This window comes from Dermacentor silvarum, chromosome 3 (genome assembly GCF_013339745.2).
Source record: "Dermacentor silvarum isolate Dsil-2018 chromosome 3, BIME_Dsil_1.4, whole genome shotgun sequence".
In the NCBI taxonomy this organism is placed as follows: domain Eukaryota; kingdom Metazoa; phylum Arthropoda; class Arachnida; order Ixodida; family Ixodidae; genus Dermacentor; species Dermacentor silvarum.
Window position 1 is genome coordinate 224,333,378 of NC_051156.1, and position 22,199 is coordinate 224,355,576.

Sequence of the window (22,199 nt, forward strand, 5' to 3'; positions counted from 1 at the left end):
CGGCGCGCCGCCCGTCGTGCGATGTGCGCTGCGTAGTACGCGCGTAGTTTAATACGTGTGCGGCCAGCTTACTGGGCTCCGTTTCTTTCGTGTGGCTGCTGAAAACGGAAGCCAGCGCGGGCATTCGAAATGCGGCCGCCGCGCGAGTCGCGCGTGGCCGGCCCGTCGCCGTGTATCAACGCCTCCTCGGTGGTGAATGTGCGACGTCGATGGACGCGATAGGATGGCTGCCGCGATGGTCTCCGGTGCTCTGCTGGCATTGTGCGTCGTCCTAGTCCGCTTGTGTGTGGCCGCTGGCATCGAAGAGAACGCGTGCAAGGACATATGCGGTACGTGGGCGCTTCATTGTTTGAATTGGTACAGCCGCCGTCACACTTAGCGCGAACTTTCGGCTCTACTATACGGGGAGAGGGCTTTTGATTCTGGATGGGTTGCCTTGAATGTCCGTGCTTAATGAGTATTCTTTCCAAAGCACTTAAAGTTTGCTCCTTACAGACAGTGTTTGCCCAAGTTAAACCGCTAGAAATGTGTCTTCTGCGTTAGTATTAAGTCTGACGGCGGCTTAACATACACCCGAGCAAAAGTTTCAAGACCATGGCATCGGCAAAGAAAACGAACATTTCTAGCGCAGCTCAGCAGCGTGAAATCCTTCAATATATTGCATCGGTCGAACACACGCATGTAGGCTGCACCACTTGGTTTTAGCCGGCAAGCCCAGTCTGTATGCGAAGAAAAAAAATTTTTTTTTTTTCACGGCACCACTGGTCTCTGAATATTTGCTCGCGAATGTACGATATAATATAAACCACGATCGCTTCTCGTTATCTCACGTAGCACGAGTTACTACGCTCCTCTGAGATGAGACACGAGTTCAGACGATCGATTCACACGCTCCTGGTTACGGCAGCGGTAAGCGCAACCAGTAGTGTGTACGGTTTACAAATGATACCAATATTGAAACCCGCGTGTCACAACTCCCCAAATTATTTTGTACGACACAGAACAATTTACTCCTATGAACTTTAATCTCGTGTGGCAGTCACATCCTGCAGTGTGTGAACAATCCTATGTGAACAAGGCTCCCATGTGGGAGCCGTAACGTCCTTCTATTTATTTTTTTCAGTAAATGTTTTCTGCTTCTTTGTCAGCGTTTTCTTTTGTTCATCAAAATATAGGACCTATTGCCCGAAAAATTATGCTTTATTTTCTCTACGTTTGCGCCACCAACACTTCCGCCGTCTTTGTTATCCCCACCACAGATTCATTCATCTTTCCTCTATCCAACTCTGTCCATTGCCTCGGGCAGAGTTGCTACGTCCTCGTTGACCTTTGGATATATACTGCTACGTGTTAAAAAAATGTGCCCTATTATTTCTGCGCTATTTCTACGCGCTACACGCATGTATAGAAGTCGTCATCGGCGATTTTTTTCCTACGTCGATGACATACTGATATGACTTCGAACAGCAGTGCACAGTTCTTTGAGTTATCGGGGACACTTTTTTGTTCTGATTCCATTGTTCGCTGTCGGATATATTTGCATTGCTGCTTTCTTCTCCATCGTGCCTATCCAGTATGCTGTTCCGGCTTCTTTCCGTTAATCTCTACGTTTGACCCCATTTTTCTTGTTACTCCGAGCGTAATATTTACTAGTCATTTTCCTGGATCTTTCATCCACTGTTATCCGACGATCCCAAACGCATTAGGCTCCTCTCGCCAATTGTACCTTCAAGGGGGCTTCTTTCTTGCACAAATATCTTTCGCCATGCTCGGCCGAGCCAGGTCGGACAGCCTCAGCATGACTTCGGCTTCAATGTCTATTTGGTGCCAACATGTGCTGGGTCGATCCCTGCGTTTCTCCCAGCAGCCGAATCTTTACATGGTGCCTTTTGAGCCACACACACACACACGCCCCTTTGGCGTGGGCGTGTGTAAAGACCCATATCCTGGAGGCTCATAACAGCACTACGAGTATACGCCATTATTCTTTCGAGTCCTTAAGCGTAAGTAACACTGAACGAACCGTGAAAGTCCCCCTGCCGTTAATTTTAGACCTTTGCGCACGAATAGGTGAGATCGGTGGATGTTGGAGCTTACAGAACCATGTGCGTCCAAATGGTTGTGCATCCACTGATTACACCTTTCATCGCCACGCGCCGCAATCACCCTTGTGAAGAGACTCTCGCCACATAGGCTGGTGTTCTCCTACTTAGAACAGAGTTGAGACAAGGTGCAGATTTAGACTAGTTGCATGGTTGGGCATATCTATAAACTAACAGCGCGAACGTGAAACGTGGACACCAGAGAAGGTGTCCACGCCTTACACTTGCGCTGTGAGTCTAAACAGATGGGTGATCAAATCCAAGCTGCGGCTGCCGCATTCCAAAAGGCACGGAATACAAAAAAAAACGCTCATGTACATGAATTCAGCTGCAGATAGAGAGCTCCGGGTTGCAAAATTAGCCCTGACTGCGTCCTAGCTCCCACTGCGTCGTCCCTCATGGTCAGCAGTGCAACGCTGTGGCGTAGAGCCTCCCTTATTTGAGTGCAGATCGAAGAACGCGAGCTCACACAAATATCATTGGGGTCCCCCTGAAAATGTTTTTGCGTAGCGTTACCACTTCACCGTTACCACTTCCGTCACACGACTGTAGGCGCATGCGCGTCGTGGTACAGCCTATTGCATTTGCAGTATAAAAGCAACGGTAGGGCGGTGTGAACTTTATTTTCGCAATGTGTAGAAAGTGGTAATAGCCATAACATAAGCCCTGCGTAACATTTGTGGCGGTCCAATATGCCATGGTTTTTACAGACGCCCTTCACCGAAAATTAACATAAAAGTGGCACATAGGCCTTAAAGCTTACAGGTAAAAAGAAATGTTGGAAGATGATTCAACCTCTTGTTGACGTCAATGAAAGACAATGACTTCCTGTGAGAGTTGGTGGTGAGAACGAGGTAGAAACCATATAATTTATTCTGTGATGCCCGCAGCGTCTCAACGACAACGTCTGGAAACGCTAGTTGTCACGAGTTAAAAATGCGAGAACGCTACCACCATCGCACGGTTGTACCACCGGGAGCACCGGTGCCAGATCTATATTCGGGATCGGCCCACGAGAGAGACTAGAAACATGGCCGATAAGGAAAAGTGGAAGTAACTCGTTAAGAAAGTCTTTAAAAAAAAACAGATAAAGACCGGCAGCATGGCCTCGAGTCGTATTATGTCAAAAATAACAGCTGCGCTTAGGCGAGGGGCATTTGAGAGGAGGACATGGGAATGAAACAACCAGAAATTGTCAGTTCGCATTAGAGGTGGGCGAATACCAACTTTTTCGAAATCGAATTGAATACGAATAGTATAAGTATCGAATATCGAATCGATTATCAAATAGTCAAATGCAGACGCACATACTTAAAACAGGAATATTTATCTCAGTATAATTGGGTACCAAGTTGTACTGACTAGTGAAAAAAGGCAGTTAACTATCACGGACAATTAGAATCAGTTTTAAACACAAAATTAGTAATTGTGATTAAAAAGCCTCGATCTCAACATCTTCAAAGCCTGCATGTTGCAAACAAACTTCCTAAGAATGAATGGCTGTTGTATGACTAGCTTTCTAAAAAACGCTAAATAAATGGTTGGCGAAAAAAGATCGGATGTGGTAAAAGAAAAGAAAATGCTTCTGAAAGACCAGTGTGCCGTAGACGCATGTAATACGGCGTGTTGCAAGGAAAACGTTATTCATTGTAGCGTAAAAGACAAGACTGGTAGATGACTGGACTACCATGAACACTAAATACTAGACTACAAGCAAATGTCGCAGGTTGTTTGGTAGGCTTCAGCCGCAAAACTCCAAACAAAGCTTGCATTATGCTCATTTTGTTTCTGCATTGCTTCGAAAACTTTTGTCGTTGTTTCACTTCCGATAATTTGAGATACTTTGTTTAGTAGTAGCCAGAACCGTAACCGTAACCAGAACTTTAGAGTTGGTTTCTACGAAATATTTTATTAGTTTAGATATTCGAGAATACTGAAGATAACGGTTCATTTTCGAATACGAATAGTTTGAGGGTAATATTCGATTCATATTGGAAACTTACAGTATATTTTTTTTTCTCAAACTGACAAACAGCTGGCGCGTAGAAATGCATGCTTCTTCAGAACTGTCACACGGTCGACCTGGTACAGAATGTGTCCTGCACTTCCCTTGCCTTCGTACAGTTTCCTTTGAACACTGCCACAAGCAAACGTGGTACATATAAGCTTTACATATTTGCACGTGCGGTTATGATCACGTGCCGCGGATCTCTAGCAGTGGTGAATAACACATTTCCGGCAACGTGCTGCAGCAAATTCGTTGGTCTCCGCTGAAATACGACGATTCACTAATTGACCAACGCCGCTCTCACGGCTATACGTCTCGCCGCCTGTCCATACTTGCGAATATCAGTTGCCGTCAATAAAGAAAAGAAACATCTGACTACATAAACACACTCGGTATTTTGTTACAGATCTCAAGATGGACGCCATGGTGAAGTTATTGGGATGCATGCGTCATACAGCAAACGATGGCGTAAGTAAGCACTGGCTCCAAGCGCCAGGCCTGTTTCCTTATTTCATTCGAGACCACTTACAAGATCAAAAACAACCCTTTGACGAACATTATTTTTTCCCGTCCATCAAGCAATGAAGCGCGTACCGCACGGCCGATTATTCATGTCAGGCGGTTGCCACACCTGGTTTCACTGCAGAGGTGTTCACGGTTACAGGGCGAGTGAGACTTGGACGGTGCGTGGCGAGGTGCCTAATGACGCAGATGCCACCCCCGTTCCGCCGCCGGCGCGCAAGAAGTCTGGCGGAATGCCAGCGGCGCTTTATGGCACCTTCTGCACTGCGTCCCTTGCTGCATTAGTTCCTATAGTGTGTACCTGCATGTACACACTGAATAATAAACTTCCACTCCTTCTAGACAAAAGAACATCTCTTATGTTTATTCCGCATTTCGTGCGTAGAGACTACACCAAAGCTAACTCCTGGGTTCAATAGTTGTCGATTTTAGGAGCTCGATCGAGTTCACAAAGCCTTTGGCGTGGGAGAACGGCTCGTATATGGAAACGAGCGCCGGCTGGCGTCTCAGTGAAGCGACATGGTGCAAACACAGTTGTTGCGAGTACAATCTTCAACCCCACTCTTACACTTTCTCGGTTAAAATCCTGAATCATTTGCTGTAATTCGGCCCCGTTTTTGCTGAATAGGACAATGTCATCTGCGAATCTGAGGTTCTTCAGGTATTCGCCGTTCATCCTCACTCATAAGCCTTTCGAGTCTAAGAGCTTGAATACTTCTAAGCATGCAGTGAATAGCATTGGAGAGATTGTGTCTCCTTGCCTGACCCCTTTCTTGATAGGTATCTTTCTACTTTTCCTTTGGAGAACTAAAGTTGCTGTGCAATCCTCGTAGATACTTGCCAAGATATTCACGTATGCCTCCTGTACTCCTTGATTACGCAATGCCTGGATGACTGCTGGTATCTCTACTGAATCAAATGCTGTTTCATTATCTATGAAAGCCATATAGAGATGTTGATTGTACTCCGCAGATTTCTCTATTACCTGATTTATGACATGGATATGATCCATCGTAGAATATCCCTTCCTGAAGCCAGCCTGTTCTCTTGGTTGGCTGAAGTCAAGTGTTGCGCTGATTCTGTTTGAAATTATATTGGTGAATATTTTATACAATACTGAAAGCAAGCTAATGGGTCTATAATTCTTCAATTCTTTAATGCCCCCCTTCTTATGGATGAGTATAATGTTGGCATTTTTCCAGCTTTTTGGTACACTTAAAGTCATGAGGCATTGTGTATAAAGGGCCGCAAGCTTTTCAAGCATGATATCTCCTCCATCTTTGATTAAATCGACTGTTATTCTATATGGTGCACTAGAGTTTAATCAAGCAGCACTTACTTACATCCATCATCGCCCATCATCGGATTGGAATTCTCATTTATATCGTGCGTAAAATGATTTATTTATTTATTTATTTATTTATTTATTTATTTATTTATTTATTTATTTATTTATTTATTTATTTATTTATTTATTTATTTATTTATTTATTTATTTATTTATTTATTTATTTATTTATTTATTTATTTATTTATTTATTATTCTGTTAGCCCAACGACTGATACATGGTGAAGTAATCATAAAACAAGCTTCAAAGATCGCTACAAACACGAGCGCTACACAAATCAAACAAGAAAATGGAACACGTCTCAGTAGGTAATTCCAATTTGACACAAGAATATCCGCTGATATATTAACATGACTATTGCACTACAGACTCCGAACACCACAAGAAACAACAAATGTACCATTCAAAATCAGACTTTCATTAGGATGGATAGTTGGGCGTGTTGGTTAAGCATGATCTGAAGTGAAGGCGCGAAAACGACGACGGACGAAGAGAGAGCACACACACACAGGGCGTCACTTCCAACAATGTTTAATCAGAAAGGAACGCCACTAATTTATACAGGGAGCACAATCACAGTTTCTCAGTGCGCATTCGCGTTCAGGTAAAGTAGTTCTTTGCGTGATAGAGATATTGAGGCAACACTTACGCACTTATCACCTGCTTCAATGATCCTTTTGGCCTCAATTATTCGTCCGTCTCTTCGTCCGTCGTCGTTTTCGCGCCTACACTTCAGATCAGACTTTCAACATCACGCACAGGAACTTCGTCAACATCATGTAGAACCATTTCGAACCATGTCATATTTTACATGCCACCTGTATCACTTCACAAAGAAGCTAATAATGTTAAGCATAGCTATATAGAATAATAATAGGCCAGTATCGGTTTTTGGAAATGTTCTGGAGAATAAAGTTTGGTTATGTTATGTGGTAGCGCATTCTAATCTTCAATCGTTATTGGAAAGAAGGGAGTACTTAAATGCGACATCCTGTGCAGGTATGGTCATATATTGTCCTAACGAACGGTATGCACGTTATGACGTGGCATTCTTGACAAGAACACAGGAAAGTAGCGAACGCATTGTCTTCAAGAAGGTAAACGCAAGCAAGCCAGATGACAATTACTGTTTGGAGACGAGTTAAGGGTGTAATGCCTTTTTTAAAGAGTAGCAAAACGTGGAATGCATGCAACGACACTCACAATTAAGTTACGAGAACAGGATAACGGCAAAAATGCTGCTCGTATAATTGTTTATTAAACGGCATCGTATAATGTCAACACCACCGCACTCACCAACGGCTCGAGCTGTCTCGCTGTAGTCACCACTGCCGTCATGCTTGCTTGGCTTGTTCCTTACACCATGGCGTTTACCTACTACCAGACATTGGTCAAGAAGCCGGTGATTTAACGGGGCTGGGAAGATAAAACTTCGAAGTAGGGTGGGGTAGGGTGGAATGTCCACAATTAATATTAAGATCAACAAATTTTGTATAGACTGATTTTATTTAATTAAGCTATTAATCAGACGTCATATTTCGATCGTCATTGTCCTACTTCTTATTCATGGTGATCACGATCATCGTAATCTCAAAGATTGTATCACGCACACCACTAATAAGGATTGACTGAGAAGGGGGCCGCGCAGGTAAAATGCATTCCTGGCATTTTCAAGGCTAAGTAACTAAGCACATTAAACTTGCTATTGTCCATTCAATCTTCCCTGTAATTTGTATGCAAGTAGCCTATTTAAGTATGGTGAATACGACCACAATTGTCCCTTGAATGAATTGCCTTTGAAAATATGGACACAATTCATTTCGTACCAAGCTGGAAATTAGCTCGGATGCATTTCGTGCACAAATTAAGATTGTTTCATGTTACGGTGAAAGCGTGGTTGTCTAAGAATGACGATGCTAGAGAGAGAGAGATATGGAAAGGCAAAAGAAAGACAGGGATGTTAACCAGAGATTATCTCCGGTTAGCTACCCTGTACTGGGGGAATGGTAAAGGGATGTGATAGGTGAGAGAGAGAGAGAAAGAATAAAAAAGGGAAGAAAAGGAAAGAAAACCACACACACCCACAAAACAGAATTGTTTCTTTGGACACTGTCACGCAGTCTGCGAAAACGTTCTAGTGTTGCATAGTGTCAACGTCCCATCCTACGTCACACAGTGTAGAGTCACAATTTGTGACTGAGTCCGGTGTCTTTTAAATAACGCAGCAGTGCCTTCAGGCGGCTCGCGCTGTTTTTCGTGTTGTTTTTCGTTATTGGGCGTTTGTCCAGTTGATCTATCCCGGCTAAGAGGGCTGCTCTCTGCGGGTTGAAATGAGGGCACTCACAAAGAAGGTGCGCAATTGTTTCGTTGCACCCGCAGAAGTCACAAAGTGGGCTAGTGGCCATTCCGATCAGAAGAGTATGCATTTCAAAATGCTACTCCAAGCTATAGACGGACTAGAAGTGTGTAGTCACGTCGTGGAAGGTCGGACGGAATACGGAGCTGTAAATTAGGGTCCAAGGTATGAAGGCGTACACTTGTGAAATCAGACGAATTCCATTGAACCAATGTTAGGTCACACGCAAGCGCGGTAAGTTTTTTCGCTGCGTCGGCTCTCGAAAGAGGAATGGCAACGCATTTGACGCCGTCATGTGCAGATCGGGCAGCTGCGTCCGCTCGATCATTGCCGTGTATGCCACAGTGACTAGGCAACCACTGATATATTGTATCGTGTCCTTCGTCAACTATGCGATGGTGTACTTGTCTGACCTCTACTATACGAGCTGTTCATGTGATCCATGGCGCAGTACTGAGAGTAAACTCTGGAGGGCTGCCTTGGAGTCACAGAAGATTGACCATGGATGGGGTGGTTCCTCCAGAATGAAATGAAGAGCCGCACTGAGGGCTACCAGTTCAGCAGCTGTCGTTGATGAAACATGTTAGAGATGCTGTAACATTGTTTCTGAAGTCATCGTCATCATCGTTATATATTACAAGAAGAGGTAGCTCGCCTTTACCTAATACAAAACTAACTGTGCGAATGCAAATGACAGCCACCACGAAGAGGAAGAACTAACATATACATAGCGATAAAATTTCCGAGATAGTCCTGACTCGAACAGGCATGCAATTTGCAACATGCATACCTTGTAGGTTCATCTAAAGTTATCTTTTGTTGCTTTAGGTGAATGTTAACATATCTTGCAACGGACCTGTTCGCGCTGGCTGTATTAATTTGGTTTCTATTTCTTTTAAATGCACCGAGATAGTGGAGATGCTGTCTAGAATGTCGACAGGAAGGCAGGAGGGCGCATTGAGAGAGTGAAAAGTATGAAGCGTGAGAGTGCCCCTGTCGCCCAACCCCTCACGCTGACTCTGCTGCGAAATTTCGCCAACACGCAAGTTTTGCTCTTTCGCGCACAGCATTAGTATTCGTTCGGGAAGACAAAGGGTGGCGCCCGTGGACATCTCAGCGGCGCTGTCAAAACAAAAGGGCGTCTCCACCGCGGGCGTCCTTGAGGAACGACCTTCGGGCCACGCGCCGCTGCCCCCTCGAAGGGTCTCCCCGACAAGCGAACGACAGTGGCCGCCAACAGCTCCGCAGACTGCAGCTAGCTTGGGTTAAGTTGAACTTCTCAACCACGTAGACATCTTTTTTTCTTCGTTATTTGTTGGTTTCCATTCCGGAATGCAACGCGAAATCCATTCAGCCAATCCATCTTGCGCAATTACATCGCACAAGACACGCATGAAGGCCTCACGCAAGCAGCAAACCCAGTGGAAGCGCTGACGGCTCGAACTAGCAGCAGATAAAAAAATAAGTTGAACTTCTCAACCACGTAGACATCTTTTTATTGCGATAGCAATTATATGGACACTTCAACCAGATTTCTGCCGTCGGCGTCGCCGTCGCCGTCGCCGTCGCCGTCGCCGTCGTCGTCGCCGTCGCCGTCGCCGTCGCCGTGAGGTTCCGTATAGATAAAATCTTCGCCGCGCGCCGTATGCCCCAGCGGAAGCGTGGGGGGACGCGCGCTGTCACGGAGAGCGAACGCACTCAATCTCCCACGCGCAAGCAAGGAAGCGGAAAGCCAGCGCCGGAGGGAGCGGGGGGGGGGGGGGCACTTCTCTGCCAACAACCGCGCTCGTCGCTCGTCCGCACAGTCTCTTATCTCTCCCACGCGCAAGCCAGGAAGCGGGAAGCCAGCGCCGGAGGGAGCATGAGGGGGGGGGGGGGGCGCACTTCTACGCTTTCAACAACCGCGCTCTTCGTTCGTTCGACCGCACCGTCTCTTATCTCCACACGGCTCTGACCTTTATGCCGCTCAGTTTCCGTTGATAGACCGCAGCGGGCGAAGGTACGTTGCGCTGCCAGCGTTTTGACAGTCGTTGGCTGCAGTCATTCAGTGTGATCTATTCATGTTTGTTTGTGCGCGCTCACACCACGCTTGTTCATTCAGTTAGTAATAGTCGGGCCACATTTTCCAACGCACGCTACACATGCAATGCTGCCCAGATCGGCAGTGCAGCACTACAGGTGTGTCCCTTCGCACGCGCTGCCCACGGTAAGCGCTTCTCATCAAGACCACCGTTTCACACGCGCCTTCTCGTGGTTATCGAGTCTCTCTTCATGTCGGTCTACTTACGCCGCAGCACACCTGCTTACTTAATCAGCTCATGTTTACTACAATTCATATTGCTACCAAGGCTGCTCACCTTACTTCGTATGACATTGCTGTGTTGCTATCGCATTCATTGCTTCGCCCTTAGGGCGAAACTGTGACGTTTTTTTCTTCGTTATTTGTTGGTTTCCATTCCGGAATGCAACGCGAAATCCATTCAGCCAATCCATCTTGCGCAATTACATCGCACAAGACACGCATGAAGGCCTCACGCAAGCAGCAAACCCAGTGGAAGCGCTGACGGCTCGAACTAGCAGCAGATAAAAAAATAAGTTGAACTTCTCAACCACGTAGACATCTTTTTTTCTTCGTTATTTGTTGGTTTCCATTCCGGAATGCAACGCGAAATCCATTCAGCCAATCCATCTTGCGCAATTACATCGCACAAGACACGCATGAAGGCCTCACGCAAGCAGCAAACCCAGTGGAAGCGCTGACGGCTCGAACTAGCAGCAGATAAAAAAATAAGTTGAACTTCTCAACCACGTAGACATCTTTTTTTCTTCGTTATTTGTTGGTTTCCATTCCGGAATGCAACGCGAAATCCATTCAGCCAATCCACCTTGCGCAATTACATCGCACAAGACACGCATGAAGGCCTCACGCAAGCAGCAAACCCAGTGGAAGCGCTGACGGCTCGAACTAGCAGCAGATAAAGAATGCAACGCCAAATCCATTCAGCCAATCCATCTTGCGCAATTACATCGCACAAGACACGCATGAAGGCCTCACGCAAGCAGCAAACCCAGTGGAAGCGCTGACGGCTCGAACTAGCAGCAGATAAAAAAATAAGTTGAACTTCTCAACCACGTAGACATCTTTTTTTCTTCGTTATTTGTTGGTTTCCATTCCGGAATGCAACGCGCAATCATTCAGCCAATCCACCTTGCGCAATTACTTCGCACAAGACACGCATCATATCAACGTGGGTGATATGGTGTGGCGCTTTTTTCCGTTATTTACTGGCTGTTCACAAATACTATTGGTCACTGGCGGCCTAAAACCGATCACGCGACCACGGACGCACCCATCATTAGGTGAAAACGCGTTTCGAAACAGTATAACGCGGCAAAAGATGCGGCGAAAGAGTCCACGCGGTACTGAATAGAACTGATTATGATCAGTACCGCGAATGTAGAAAAAAAGATAATCAAAAAGTTCATTATCCGACCTTTTACGATTATTCGAGCCTGATATGTATACGCTACTATAGCAACGTTAGGAAATGTGTGTATACACAATGTTGCATTAGTGCGTGCGAAAAGTATTTGAACACTGTTTCGCCTTTCCTGCCATTCTTCAGCACAACGTGGCAGATTTCTTCTAATATGATGCCTCATTTCTTGCTATAGAACGTGTGCTCCGCGCTCTGCGGCGGCCGAATATTTGACCGTTGCAGCCATTAACGTGAGCACCGAATCACTGAGAGCTCCGAGACGTTGGGAGTTTTATGCTGACATTCTAAAAGCAGCGTTCTAGAAACGCATATTCCAAGAAAAGTGGCGCTGAGTCGGCGAATTTTGCTTCATTTTGGCATTGTTGCTTTCTACCGAGCTTTTCCCTGTACTTACTTCCATTACCGTTTTTTTTTTTTTCGTTGGTTCTTTGTTTTTATCGAAGCCTCAGCACGCAGCGCTGCGCATTATAACCCGCATTTTAATTTTCGTGTTTCCAGCCTTGAACGTGACCTTGCCTTACATTCATTTCTCCTATTTGAAAATAAGGAAACAGCAGCTGATACTCGATCAGCGCCTGTATCGTCCGTCTTTTAACTCCTGTCCCCGTCCTGTCAGTGACTCTTTACAACGTTGACAACAAAGACATGCATACATACAAATGCTTTATGAATGAAATCACAGGTGAACGAGCAGCAAGTTGTGGTTATGACACCTTGTGACGCTGCCTCGAGGCATAATTCGAGTGCACATCAAGTTTCCACAATTAATATGCTTATGCGCTACAGGCACGGTTGATCCTGGCCACAAAACATTCTAGCGCTAAAGGTGACCTCTGCTCAAACTTTGCTTCTCTGATAGCCATTTGCGTGTGATGGTATGTTTGCAAAATGTGCTGTGCACAACGTTAAACCATCTAATGCAGCGGGCGCGACTGTAAGATTGCGGTACCTGCTACAGGGCAGAAATGGTGTCATTTTTTTTTTTCGCATCATACCGGTTATTTTAGCGAACACTTTCAAAAAAATTTAAAGGTTGCCTGTGGCAGATAGCACAATTATAGTTCATGAGCTGGTCTACTCGAAGAGGCGGACATTATTACACAAGAAATTGAAGTGCATAATCGACTAAGTAACAAAAATTCACTAATGAAGTTTTTAACTAATTACCTTACGGCCCATATTGCAATTAACAAAATTCTCAGGATGACACCAGTTTCGAGATCTTAATTCCCGAATTTTGCGGAGAAATGCATTGGCGTTCCAGTTGCTTTTGTGCTTCAATGAATAAAACGTCCTTTGGTTAAGAAGAACGCAAACAAGAAGAAAGCAAGCGTCAGGGGTGGCTATAAAGAAATTCGGCTTAAACAAATTTGAGGTTCACGTTAAGCGGATCTTCCTTTTTGTTTGGTCTGTGGTAAGCTAACCAAACGATGACACATTGTACCTCATATTCAGAAATTCTGCTTAGCCAGGTTCGTTTTAACGGGAGTCTACGTATATACATCCCCTCGATATAACATTTTTCTCAGGTTTATGAAAGTTTATCTTTGTTCATTGTTCTTGCTTTTTTGTTACAGGTAAGCCGCATTATTGCGAAATTCCTGTCCAACGACGCGTTCCTCACGCGGGCTCTGTGCGGGGCCGGCTACAACATCGTAAGTGCAGCAAAAATGACTCGTTTTGAATGAATGAATGAATGAATGAATGAATGAATGAATGAATGAATGAATGAATGAATGAATGAATGAATTGCTCTGTGACGTTAACAGACATCGACTCATTAACGGGTATACGAGAGAAGTCCCACGGTTTTCTCCCTAAAAACTGCCAGCGCAGTCCCTGAAAGCTCCTCAGGCTGTCGCTCTGGGTGTGGCCCTGCGTGCCGTCGCCGCGGTAGCCGGCTCGAAGCACTAGAGAATTCGCCCTCTGTCGTGGACAAATTAAACGCGAACGGAACGCTCCGGACGAAGGCTAGAATCTTTGAAACTGCAAAAACCCGAGTTATAGCGCATTTTACTTCACGCAGCTTACAGCGTTATACGGCGTCCATGAGCGGATTAGTTTTGCATTTGCGCGGTCGTTTGAATTCATGCACTAGATCGAGGTGTGCATATTCACGCACTAAATCGAGGCGTCATTGAGAATTGAACAATATTAATTTTGTTTTCTTCCTACCGATAGAGCTGAGGCTTGTTGTGGACGAAAAGTTATGTTTGCCCTAATTCTGCATCGCGGCTGTGCCTAGCAACGATTCTTTTCTTTCCATCCTGCTCATTTCTTGCCATCCCTCACGGATACGTCAGTGAAAATTTATGTGCATACGAGTTGCGTGATACAAATGATGACTGTGATATCGTCATCGTAATTGTTAGTATGTTTATTATGTATCTGTTATGCAAGCTATTTCGTGTCATCTTTACTAATCTACAGTCTGCATCACACTATGTCGTGGAGTTTACAGTATCATATATTTTAGGCACTGCCTACGTTGGCTCAAAGGTGATTTGTGGCCAGTGTTAAAAGTGTGCTAGTAATTAGGCACGTCGAGAAAAACTGACAAAGTTATTTTAACTGATTGCTGCTGTAAGCAAACGGCTCAGCATTTCAGCTTGAAAATGTGCGGGGACCCCTTACACAGGCTGCTGCAAGTAAAACTTCAGAGCAGTTGACTTACAGAATCTTAATTGTAAGCCTTAAACGATCGAGCAGGGTGATCGAGCAGGGTGCACGCATGAAGGAAGGAAAAATGGGGGGCGTGACGTCAGGCAGCTAGCCTCTGACGCCTCTCGTATACTCTCCTTTAAAGCCCATCGACGCGTTGACTCTTGGGAAATAGGTCCTGCATGGTTGCCGGACATGGAGGAAAGATAGCTTTTTCCTCCCAGCACGCTGCTGGAGCTGTTTGGTTCGTGGTAGCTTTTAGTGACGCATTCGTCATTCCTCTCGCCCATACTGTTCCAGGCCACTCTAGCCCAGCGCTTTTTGCTGCAAATATTTTCCTACCGAGGATGTCGTTCCGGTTCCTTGACCCATCCTATACAGTGAAGAGGGCCAGGAGAGAAGTACTCCGAGCGCTCGGCGGCTATAAATTACCGCCAATCACGTGCTGAGCGCCAATTTCCTCTGAGCGTTTCCTTCCTATTTCTTTAATAATCAGGCTTCAAAATTGTCACGTCACGCTCCGCCGTTCTATTTTTACTTGCTCCTTGGTAAGCAATGGCTGAGAAAAAAAGTTCCCTAGGAACCGGAACGACATTGTCGGAGGGAAAACATTTGCAGCAAGGAGCGCTGGCCTAGTGTGGCCTGGAACTAAGGCTTCCTGTCTCGAAATCTGCTTTGCTGGAATTGTGTTTGTAATTTTGCAAGGTCGTAACAGTCTATCTGGGTTTTGTAAAGTACGTATTGCGCATGTTTCGGCGGCGACTGTCATCAAATGTTAAAAATGGAATATTTGAACAATGATCGTTTTTTGCTAACATTGATTCGCATGCAACAAGGGTGGACCAATGAAACTTAGCCTAATTAAGGTTCACTTACTGATAAGTTATTTTCAAAATTACCGAAGTTAAGCCGCCAGTGGAAATTAGACGTTTGTAGCTAATAGGGAGCTCACAGCAAATTGGCTTTTAAAATGAATCAAAAGCATATTTAAAGCATTGCGGCACAAAGAGTTCGACCACATTTTGCGCGCCGAACCGAAGCCGAGAGCGCTATGAGCGCGCGTAGGCCATGCCCTTAAATTGTGTCACGTGGCAGAAGCTAAGCCGGTGAAACGAAACCACTAAAGCGTTGCGAAGAAGGGCGAAGACTACATGCCATGATTGGCTGACGTCAGCAGAGTTTGCCTTGGCGCTCCGGCCTGCACGCTACGGGATGTCACACGTCCCACACGTCACCACGTGACGTAACGTTAGGCTTCAGCATGCGCACTCCTAACGCGCTCTGTGTCAGTTTCGCACGCAGAATGGGGCACAACTCCTCGTAACAGCGTTGTCAATAAAAGTTTGTTATTCATTGTTAAACACGATTTGTTATGAGCGTGCTATTAGCTATACAAACGTCCAATTAGTTTGAAGCGCAAACTAATCTGACTTTCTCCTTCTCTTTGGTTCTTTGCAGGACAGCCTTCTGCGATTGTTTTTTGCGGTAAGTTGCCATTTTAAGTGCGAAGCATTTTAGGGCTGTCGGCGTCTGTCGCGTGATCACGCTCAAAAACAAGTGCTCAAAACAGGGCCAAAACAAGTGCAGAATTGATCAAAACCGGTTCAGAATAAACTAACATGATTCAGAATAATTTAAAAAACAGGAATAATCAAGCATTAAGCGCATTAACTAATAGAAATTCGTTAAAATCGCTTCTATCATCAGCAAAGGCTCCCGTTAGCGTGGTGGATTGGCTCGATGTGCGTGGCGGTTTCCCATCAGTTGTGCCTTAGCACAAGTGTCAAAACGGATGATGGATTGCTAAACACAAAGCAAACACGGGATAAAACAAGATAAACACAAGGAAAACACAATTTATTGTGCAAGTAATGTCCGCCTCTTTGAGTAGACCAGCTCATTAACTAGAATTGTGCTATCTGCCGCAGGAAATATTTAAGAATTTATGAAAGTGTTCGCTGAAACACCCTGTATATATATATATATATATATATATATATATATATATATATATATATATATATATATATATATATATATATATAACGACAAGAAAGGTTATCCAGGGGCCCAATTTTTATTTATCATATCATAAGAAGTCAACAAACAGAGACATCAAGGACAACATAGGGGGAATTACTTGCACTTACTAATCGAATTAAAGAAATGATACGTTAATGGAAATGAAAGTGGATGAAAAAACAACTGGCCGTTGGTGGGGAGCAATCCCACGTCTTCGCATTACGCGTGCGATGCTCTTACCATTGAGCTACCGCGGCGCCGTTTTCCCATCCACTTTCTGGGATATTTATGTTTTACTACTACAACTAACCCTGGGAGTGTTAGCCAGCGCCACCACTCACAAGCCTTGGCGGCGGATGTGGAACATCCTTTCTGCCGCAGGCGTCACGAGTACGTGATCTTTTTGGGTGAAGGCAACTGGTCAATAAACACACATATACTACCTGAAGGCATCAATGTTGCCGGATTCGAGACGCTCGTTATGTAATGAACGAGAAGAAAGGGAATTAACCCTTTCTTGTCGTTTCTATCATGTTTCTTATCTGGTATTTTTGTATACATCTCGAGACTACTATGGACAATTTAGTGTTTATCTCATTTGCTTAAGGTGTCTCACTGTATTTTTAATATTTGGTTGGTTTGAATTACGTGAAACACCCGGTAATTTTTTTTTGTAACAAAGGCCCGTCACAATGAAAGTTATCATGCGGAGAAAGGGAAGAAGCTCGCACGCACAGACACACACATTTTGCTCTCATTCTCATTCCATCCATTAGAGACAATAATTGGACGGAAGCTTGACAAACTTGCTCTCTGCAGCCTTTTTCGGCCATTCGACTAAACCTCGTCGTCAAAGGGCATCGTCCGTAGTATGCGTAGTTGTGGCCGTTTTTTTTTTTATTTTTTTTTTTTTTGCTTACACACAAACACTATATCGATGATGGTGATTGATGCTGCTGATGATTTAATGTCATCCCCTTTGAAACGGGGCGGTGACAAATAGTCACCTAGCCTGCTTCATTTAATTAGGTATGCTATCATGTTTTTTAACAGCGGAGCTATTTAAGCTGGCCATTCTAACGCCAAGCCATTCGCCCTCAAGAAAGACAAAATTGCCTTCACAGCTTTGTGGGCCGACGAGAGATGGGGTCAGTCTTCAAGTAGCACGTACAAGGACAACGGCCGATCTTCCAGTCGTCGCAATGCGATAGATTTTTTTTTTTGTCTTTCCGACTAAAATCGATGACAGAGACACAATAAATGTTCGATGTTCTCTTCGCCGCAGCACTGTAGGTCATTCCAATCGAAGCAGTGTATGCATCATTTCGTTAAAGCAAAGGCAAGAAAGGCAGGTGCACCACCGCAAAATGGAGACTCCAATTGATTAGCAGAGGGCCAACAAAGTAGGCTTCAGGATGGAGCCAACGTTTGGGCAAGGAGGCTGACGAAGACAAGTTATTTTGCCTAAACGTTGGCTTCATGCTGAAGATTCCCTCGCACATCCCCTCGTGGAAACGTTGGCTTCAGCGACAGTTGTTGAATCACTTTTAACCAATAAGACACAAAGTAAGACACTGGGAACGTGGAGAGAATAACCCGCATGAAATTCGTCTGGATTGAGGACACTCTGGCGAGGAGGCTAAGAAGGTGCACGAAATTAAAGGAGAAAATCTTGCACTTGGCGTGATCCAATATGTGACGCCCCGTTTCCCACATCGCTGTAACGGCAGGACAGCTTCTCCGATTAACGCGAGTGTATTGAGGCGAAAGCAAGACACTTCGCGAAGCGCGGCATACAGCACCGAGCAGGGGTTCGTATGTGCGTGTGCGTTCAACGCAAAACCATCATTGCTAATTGTGCGGCTACGTACCTGCCGGCTGTTTTCACAGTGCTGGCAGATTCCAGCCAACACTAACGAAAGCGAGTGAACGCACGCCTTAGGTGTGTCGTTAGGTGCTGTTTTGAGCGAGCGAACAGTTCGCTCCGGGGTGCAATGACAGAATATATATACTAAAAAGAAAGCATTTTGTCTGTATTGTTTCGATTCGATTGCACAATCTCGCGCCCGATGTATTATGACTGCTGTAATACGATGGCCGTTGTCGCACAGCCTGACGTGCTAGTTGGTATCGCTATATACATGTGATGATTAGCGCGAACGGAACATGCAAGAAGACAGAGAAATCTTCTCAGCCGTCTTACGTACCCCGCTAGCGCTTCACATCACATACTGCCATCGCAATGTCACACTTACGAAGCCAGTGAAAGTGATCACACTTCGAACTATAGCCCTTTCGACGCCCCCCCCCCCCCCCTTTTTTTTTTTTTTTTTTTTTCAGGATGACTTCATGGGCGAGCTGAAGACCGTCGAGCGAAAATGCCAGAAAGAGTTGCTGTAGCAATTCATGGCTCAGCGCTGCTGCTTCCGTCGACTGACTGCAGTGTACGCCTGCAGATCACGCAACTGTTAAGCGCGAGTTCGCTACCACGCACCTACGATGCGCCGAACCGAGCAACGTGGCTGCTGGAGGCGTCAAACGAAAGTTCATCGACTGTACTGCGGATGGAAGGAAGGACACCGGTTTTTCTCTTTGAACAACACATCTGTGCAACGACGTGCCACATTTTGAATTAACGTTTCGCCGAAGCGAAACGTTAATTCTCGGTTTTAGCTTGATGTAGTGAAACGAGGTTACGCAACGTAAACAGGGACAAGCTGTTATTTATTTTGCGGTATACATGCTTGCGTTGTGTGCTGTGTTGGACTGCTGCTTTGGTTTCTCATCAAGGCAGCGTAAGCCTCGGTATTATGCTGATGACATGCAGGCCCTCCCGTATCGACATTTTTTTCTTTTTTTATGTTTATTTTGCACAATGACAACCCTCGGGAATACAGGCGTTCGCAAGAAAAGTACAGTAAGGATTCGCGGGTAGTGAGAGAGAATGAGAGAGAAAAGTATATTTATTAAATACCAGTAAAGTCGAAACCCTCAGTCCAGGGCCTCGTTGGCGTTACTCAGTGCTGCTCCGAGAAATTCCGCCAGGTCGCAGACAGGTAGTGGTTTGATCAACTCAGCTAGTCAGAGAAAGGCGCCAGCGGAGTACTTGCAATTTGCTTCATAGCTCGATCTTCCCGTAGAGCGCTCAAATACTAGGAACTGTAGGTAACATTGGAAAGTGCGCCATTGTTTTTTTACCTTTGTGTATATATATATATATATCACCCGCCGGGGTGGCTCAGTCAGCTAAGGCGTTGCGCTGCTGAGCACGAGATCGCGTAATCGAATCCCGGCCGCGGCGGCCGCATTGCGGTGGAGGCGAAATGCAAAAACGCCCGTGTGCTTGCGTTGTAGTGCACGTTAAAGAAGCCCAGGTGGTCAAAATTAATCCGAAGCCCTCCACCACGGCGTGCCTCATAATCATAACTGGTTTGGGCAGGTAAAACCCCTGAAAGAAGAAGTACATATATATCATATCATAAGAAGCCAACAAACATTGACACCAAAAACAACATAGGGGAAATTACTTGCACACACTAATTGAATTAAAGAAATGATAAATTAATGGAAATGAAAGCGGATGAAAAAACAACTGTCCGCAGGTGGGGAATGAACCCACGCGTTTGTTGGCTTCTTATGATATGATAAATAAAAATCGGGCCCCTCCGTTCCCTTTCTTCTCGTTCATATATATATAAGTATACGAGCGAGGAATTCTGTAGAAGAACTAGCAAAAGCTGGGCAATTAACAAATGCGCTGTGAGAATAGGGCATAGAGAGACGTGCTGTGCTTGGTTTTTGATAACGTTAACGGAAAATCCTCCACCCGTCTTCGTTGCTTTGACCGCACTGTACATAGGAACTACTGTTTTATCAAGCGACATTTTGGTGCTCGATCGGAAAGGCCGTAACAATATTTCAATGCCTTCCGGTCCCAACTTAACGTCCTCCTGCACGGAGCGTGTTTCGTCACAGAACGAACCAAGCCGAGCAGTTACGCGGAGACTTTTCGCCGTTAAAACAATGCTGCCTGGAATTTATTTCCTTTTTTTGCTCTCTACGGTCGCCAGGGTACATATTGAGAGAGAGAGAAGTGAGCTGCGATCTACACCGCTCACATGTACACGTATAATTTACTCAATAAAGTATCGTGTACAAAAGAAAAGCTAGAAAAAAAGTTGTCGCAGTTTCACCTGAAAGGCGAAGCATCAATTGCGATAGCAAATTTGTAGAGAGCTATACGGAGTAATGATAGTAGCTTTATCAGCTGTATAAACTTGGACATGCAGCAGCACCGGCAACACGCAGAACTATTGTCGACGCCGTCGGCGTTTTGCCCGCGTTCGCTCAAAATGCGTGCAGCGTTGGTGACTGTTGCCGGAGCCTCTGATATAAATAGGCACTTGGTGCCGCAGCTAAACGTCGCCTCCCTTCCCTTCCCTCCCCCTCCCCCCCTCCCCCACGGCCTTTCGCGCGTCGGAAGAAGGCGCGTTTGCTCTACATATATGGTGATTGTAAAGAAGGAAAGAGACGCCTACTTCTGCAGCCCTTAAGGAGCACGGCGCAGAACGCGCGTTTGTTCTCCGCCGTGCGTTCACTCCCCGTGAAAGCGCGCGTCCCTCGCGCCCTTTCACTCGCACATACAGCGTTCGGCACGCGGCGACGATTTCATCTCCATTGACGTCATACGGAACCTCACGGCGACGGCGACGGCGACGCCGACGGCAGAAATCTGCTTCTGAGTGTCCATATAATTGCTATCGCAATAAAAAGAAAAGTTGCATACAAGAAGCAAGCTCCATGTTGGCCTGGATTCGAACCCAGGTTACCTGCCGGCGACTATACTCTACCATTGAACCAGTGACTCAGATACAGATGCTATGGAGTTACACATTGTTTTGTGCTCAGTAACATTGCCCCACATACGCATTTCTGCAGCGACTTTGTTTCTATGGAAAAGTTATATGTAATAAATGCATTCTTAATTGTTGCCTCTTCATGTCAGTGCTTAGCGCTTCACCATATATAAATTCACACACAAGACGTGGACACAGTCTGGAAACTGTAAAACAACAACAACATAAACCGGTGTAAACAACTTAGTGACGCCGGCCGAGACCAGTTTCCCGTTAGCGTCACTTGTCTGCAGCCAGCGCTATACCCCTCAAATGGCGGCACGGCCGCTTGAAATCCATTCGTCCCCAAGCAAAATTATTTTCCTCTTGATCATTTCATTCGTCACTTCCTTCATATCCGCCTCTCTTTTGTTTCCCGACATGCGATCTCTGCAATTTACTTTGTTTCCCGACAGTGTAAACTTAGTACGGGTTTTAAGTTTAGAGATGTGCGCTTTCTCTGCATGTACACTGATGTCCGCATGCTAACTACGCCTTAATAAGGCGAGCGCTTCGAAACCCGCTGGCCCAATTTGCACCGGCGAAGTACTTATTTGATTCCCGTAAGGTGTAGCTATGGTCGAGCTGGTTCTGCGTTATTTCCACTCGTAGGTGACAAACGGAGACGAGGACAGCCCTCCCGTCCCCGCCTCTGTTCTCGTCTTCCTTTGTACGCCAGCAAACAGAGAGGATAACTAGAGAGAGAGAGAGAGACAAGACACAGAAAAAGGAACAGAAGGCGCTTTGTCTTGCCTCGTGATTTCTCTAGTTATCCTTTCCGTTT

General features: G+C 45.4%; 1 protein-coding gene across 1 annotated transcript; it reads left to right on the forward strand.

The window, feature by feature from the left end:
* Positions 1–52: 52 nt before the first annotated feature.
* LOC119446782 (uncharacterized) lies at positions 53–21,510 on the forward strand. Its single transcript, XM_037711331.2, has 6 exons — positions 53–329; positions 4,517–4,578; positions 13,415–13,492; positions 15,957–15,983; positions 18,861–20,697; positions 21,294–21,510. The coding sequence occupies exons 1-5, from the start codon at positions 197–199 to the stop codon at positions 18,918–18,920; spliced, it is 360 nt and encodes a 119-aa protein (XP_037567259.1). The 5' UTR covers positions 53–196; the 3' UTR covers positions 18,921–20,697; positions 21,294–21,510.
* Positions 21,511–22,199: the final 689 nt, after the last annotated feature.

Coding starts and splice junctions, on each gene's coding strand:
- LOC119446782 (XM_037711331.2), top strand. CDS start 197: ATGTGCGACGTCGATGGACGCGATAGGATGGCTGCCGCGATGGTCTCC. Junction 13,493..15,956: donor GCGGGGCCGGCTACAACATC/GTAAGTGCAGCA, acceptor GGTTCTTTGCAG/GACAGCCTTCTGCGATTGTT. Junction 15,984..18,860: donor TTCTGCGATTGTTTTTTGCG/GTAAGTTGCCAT, acceptor TTTTTTTTTCAG/GATGACTTCATGGGCGAGCT.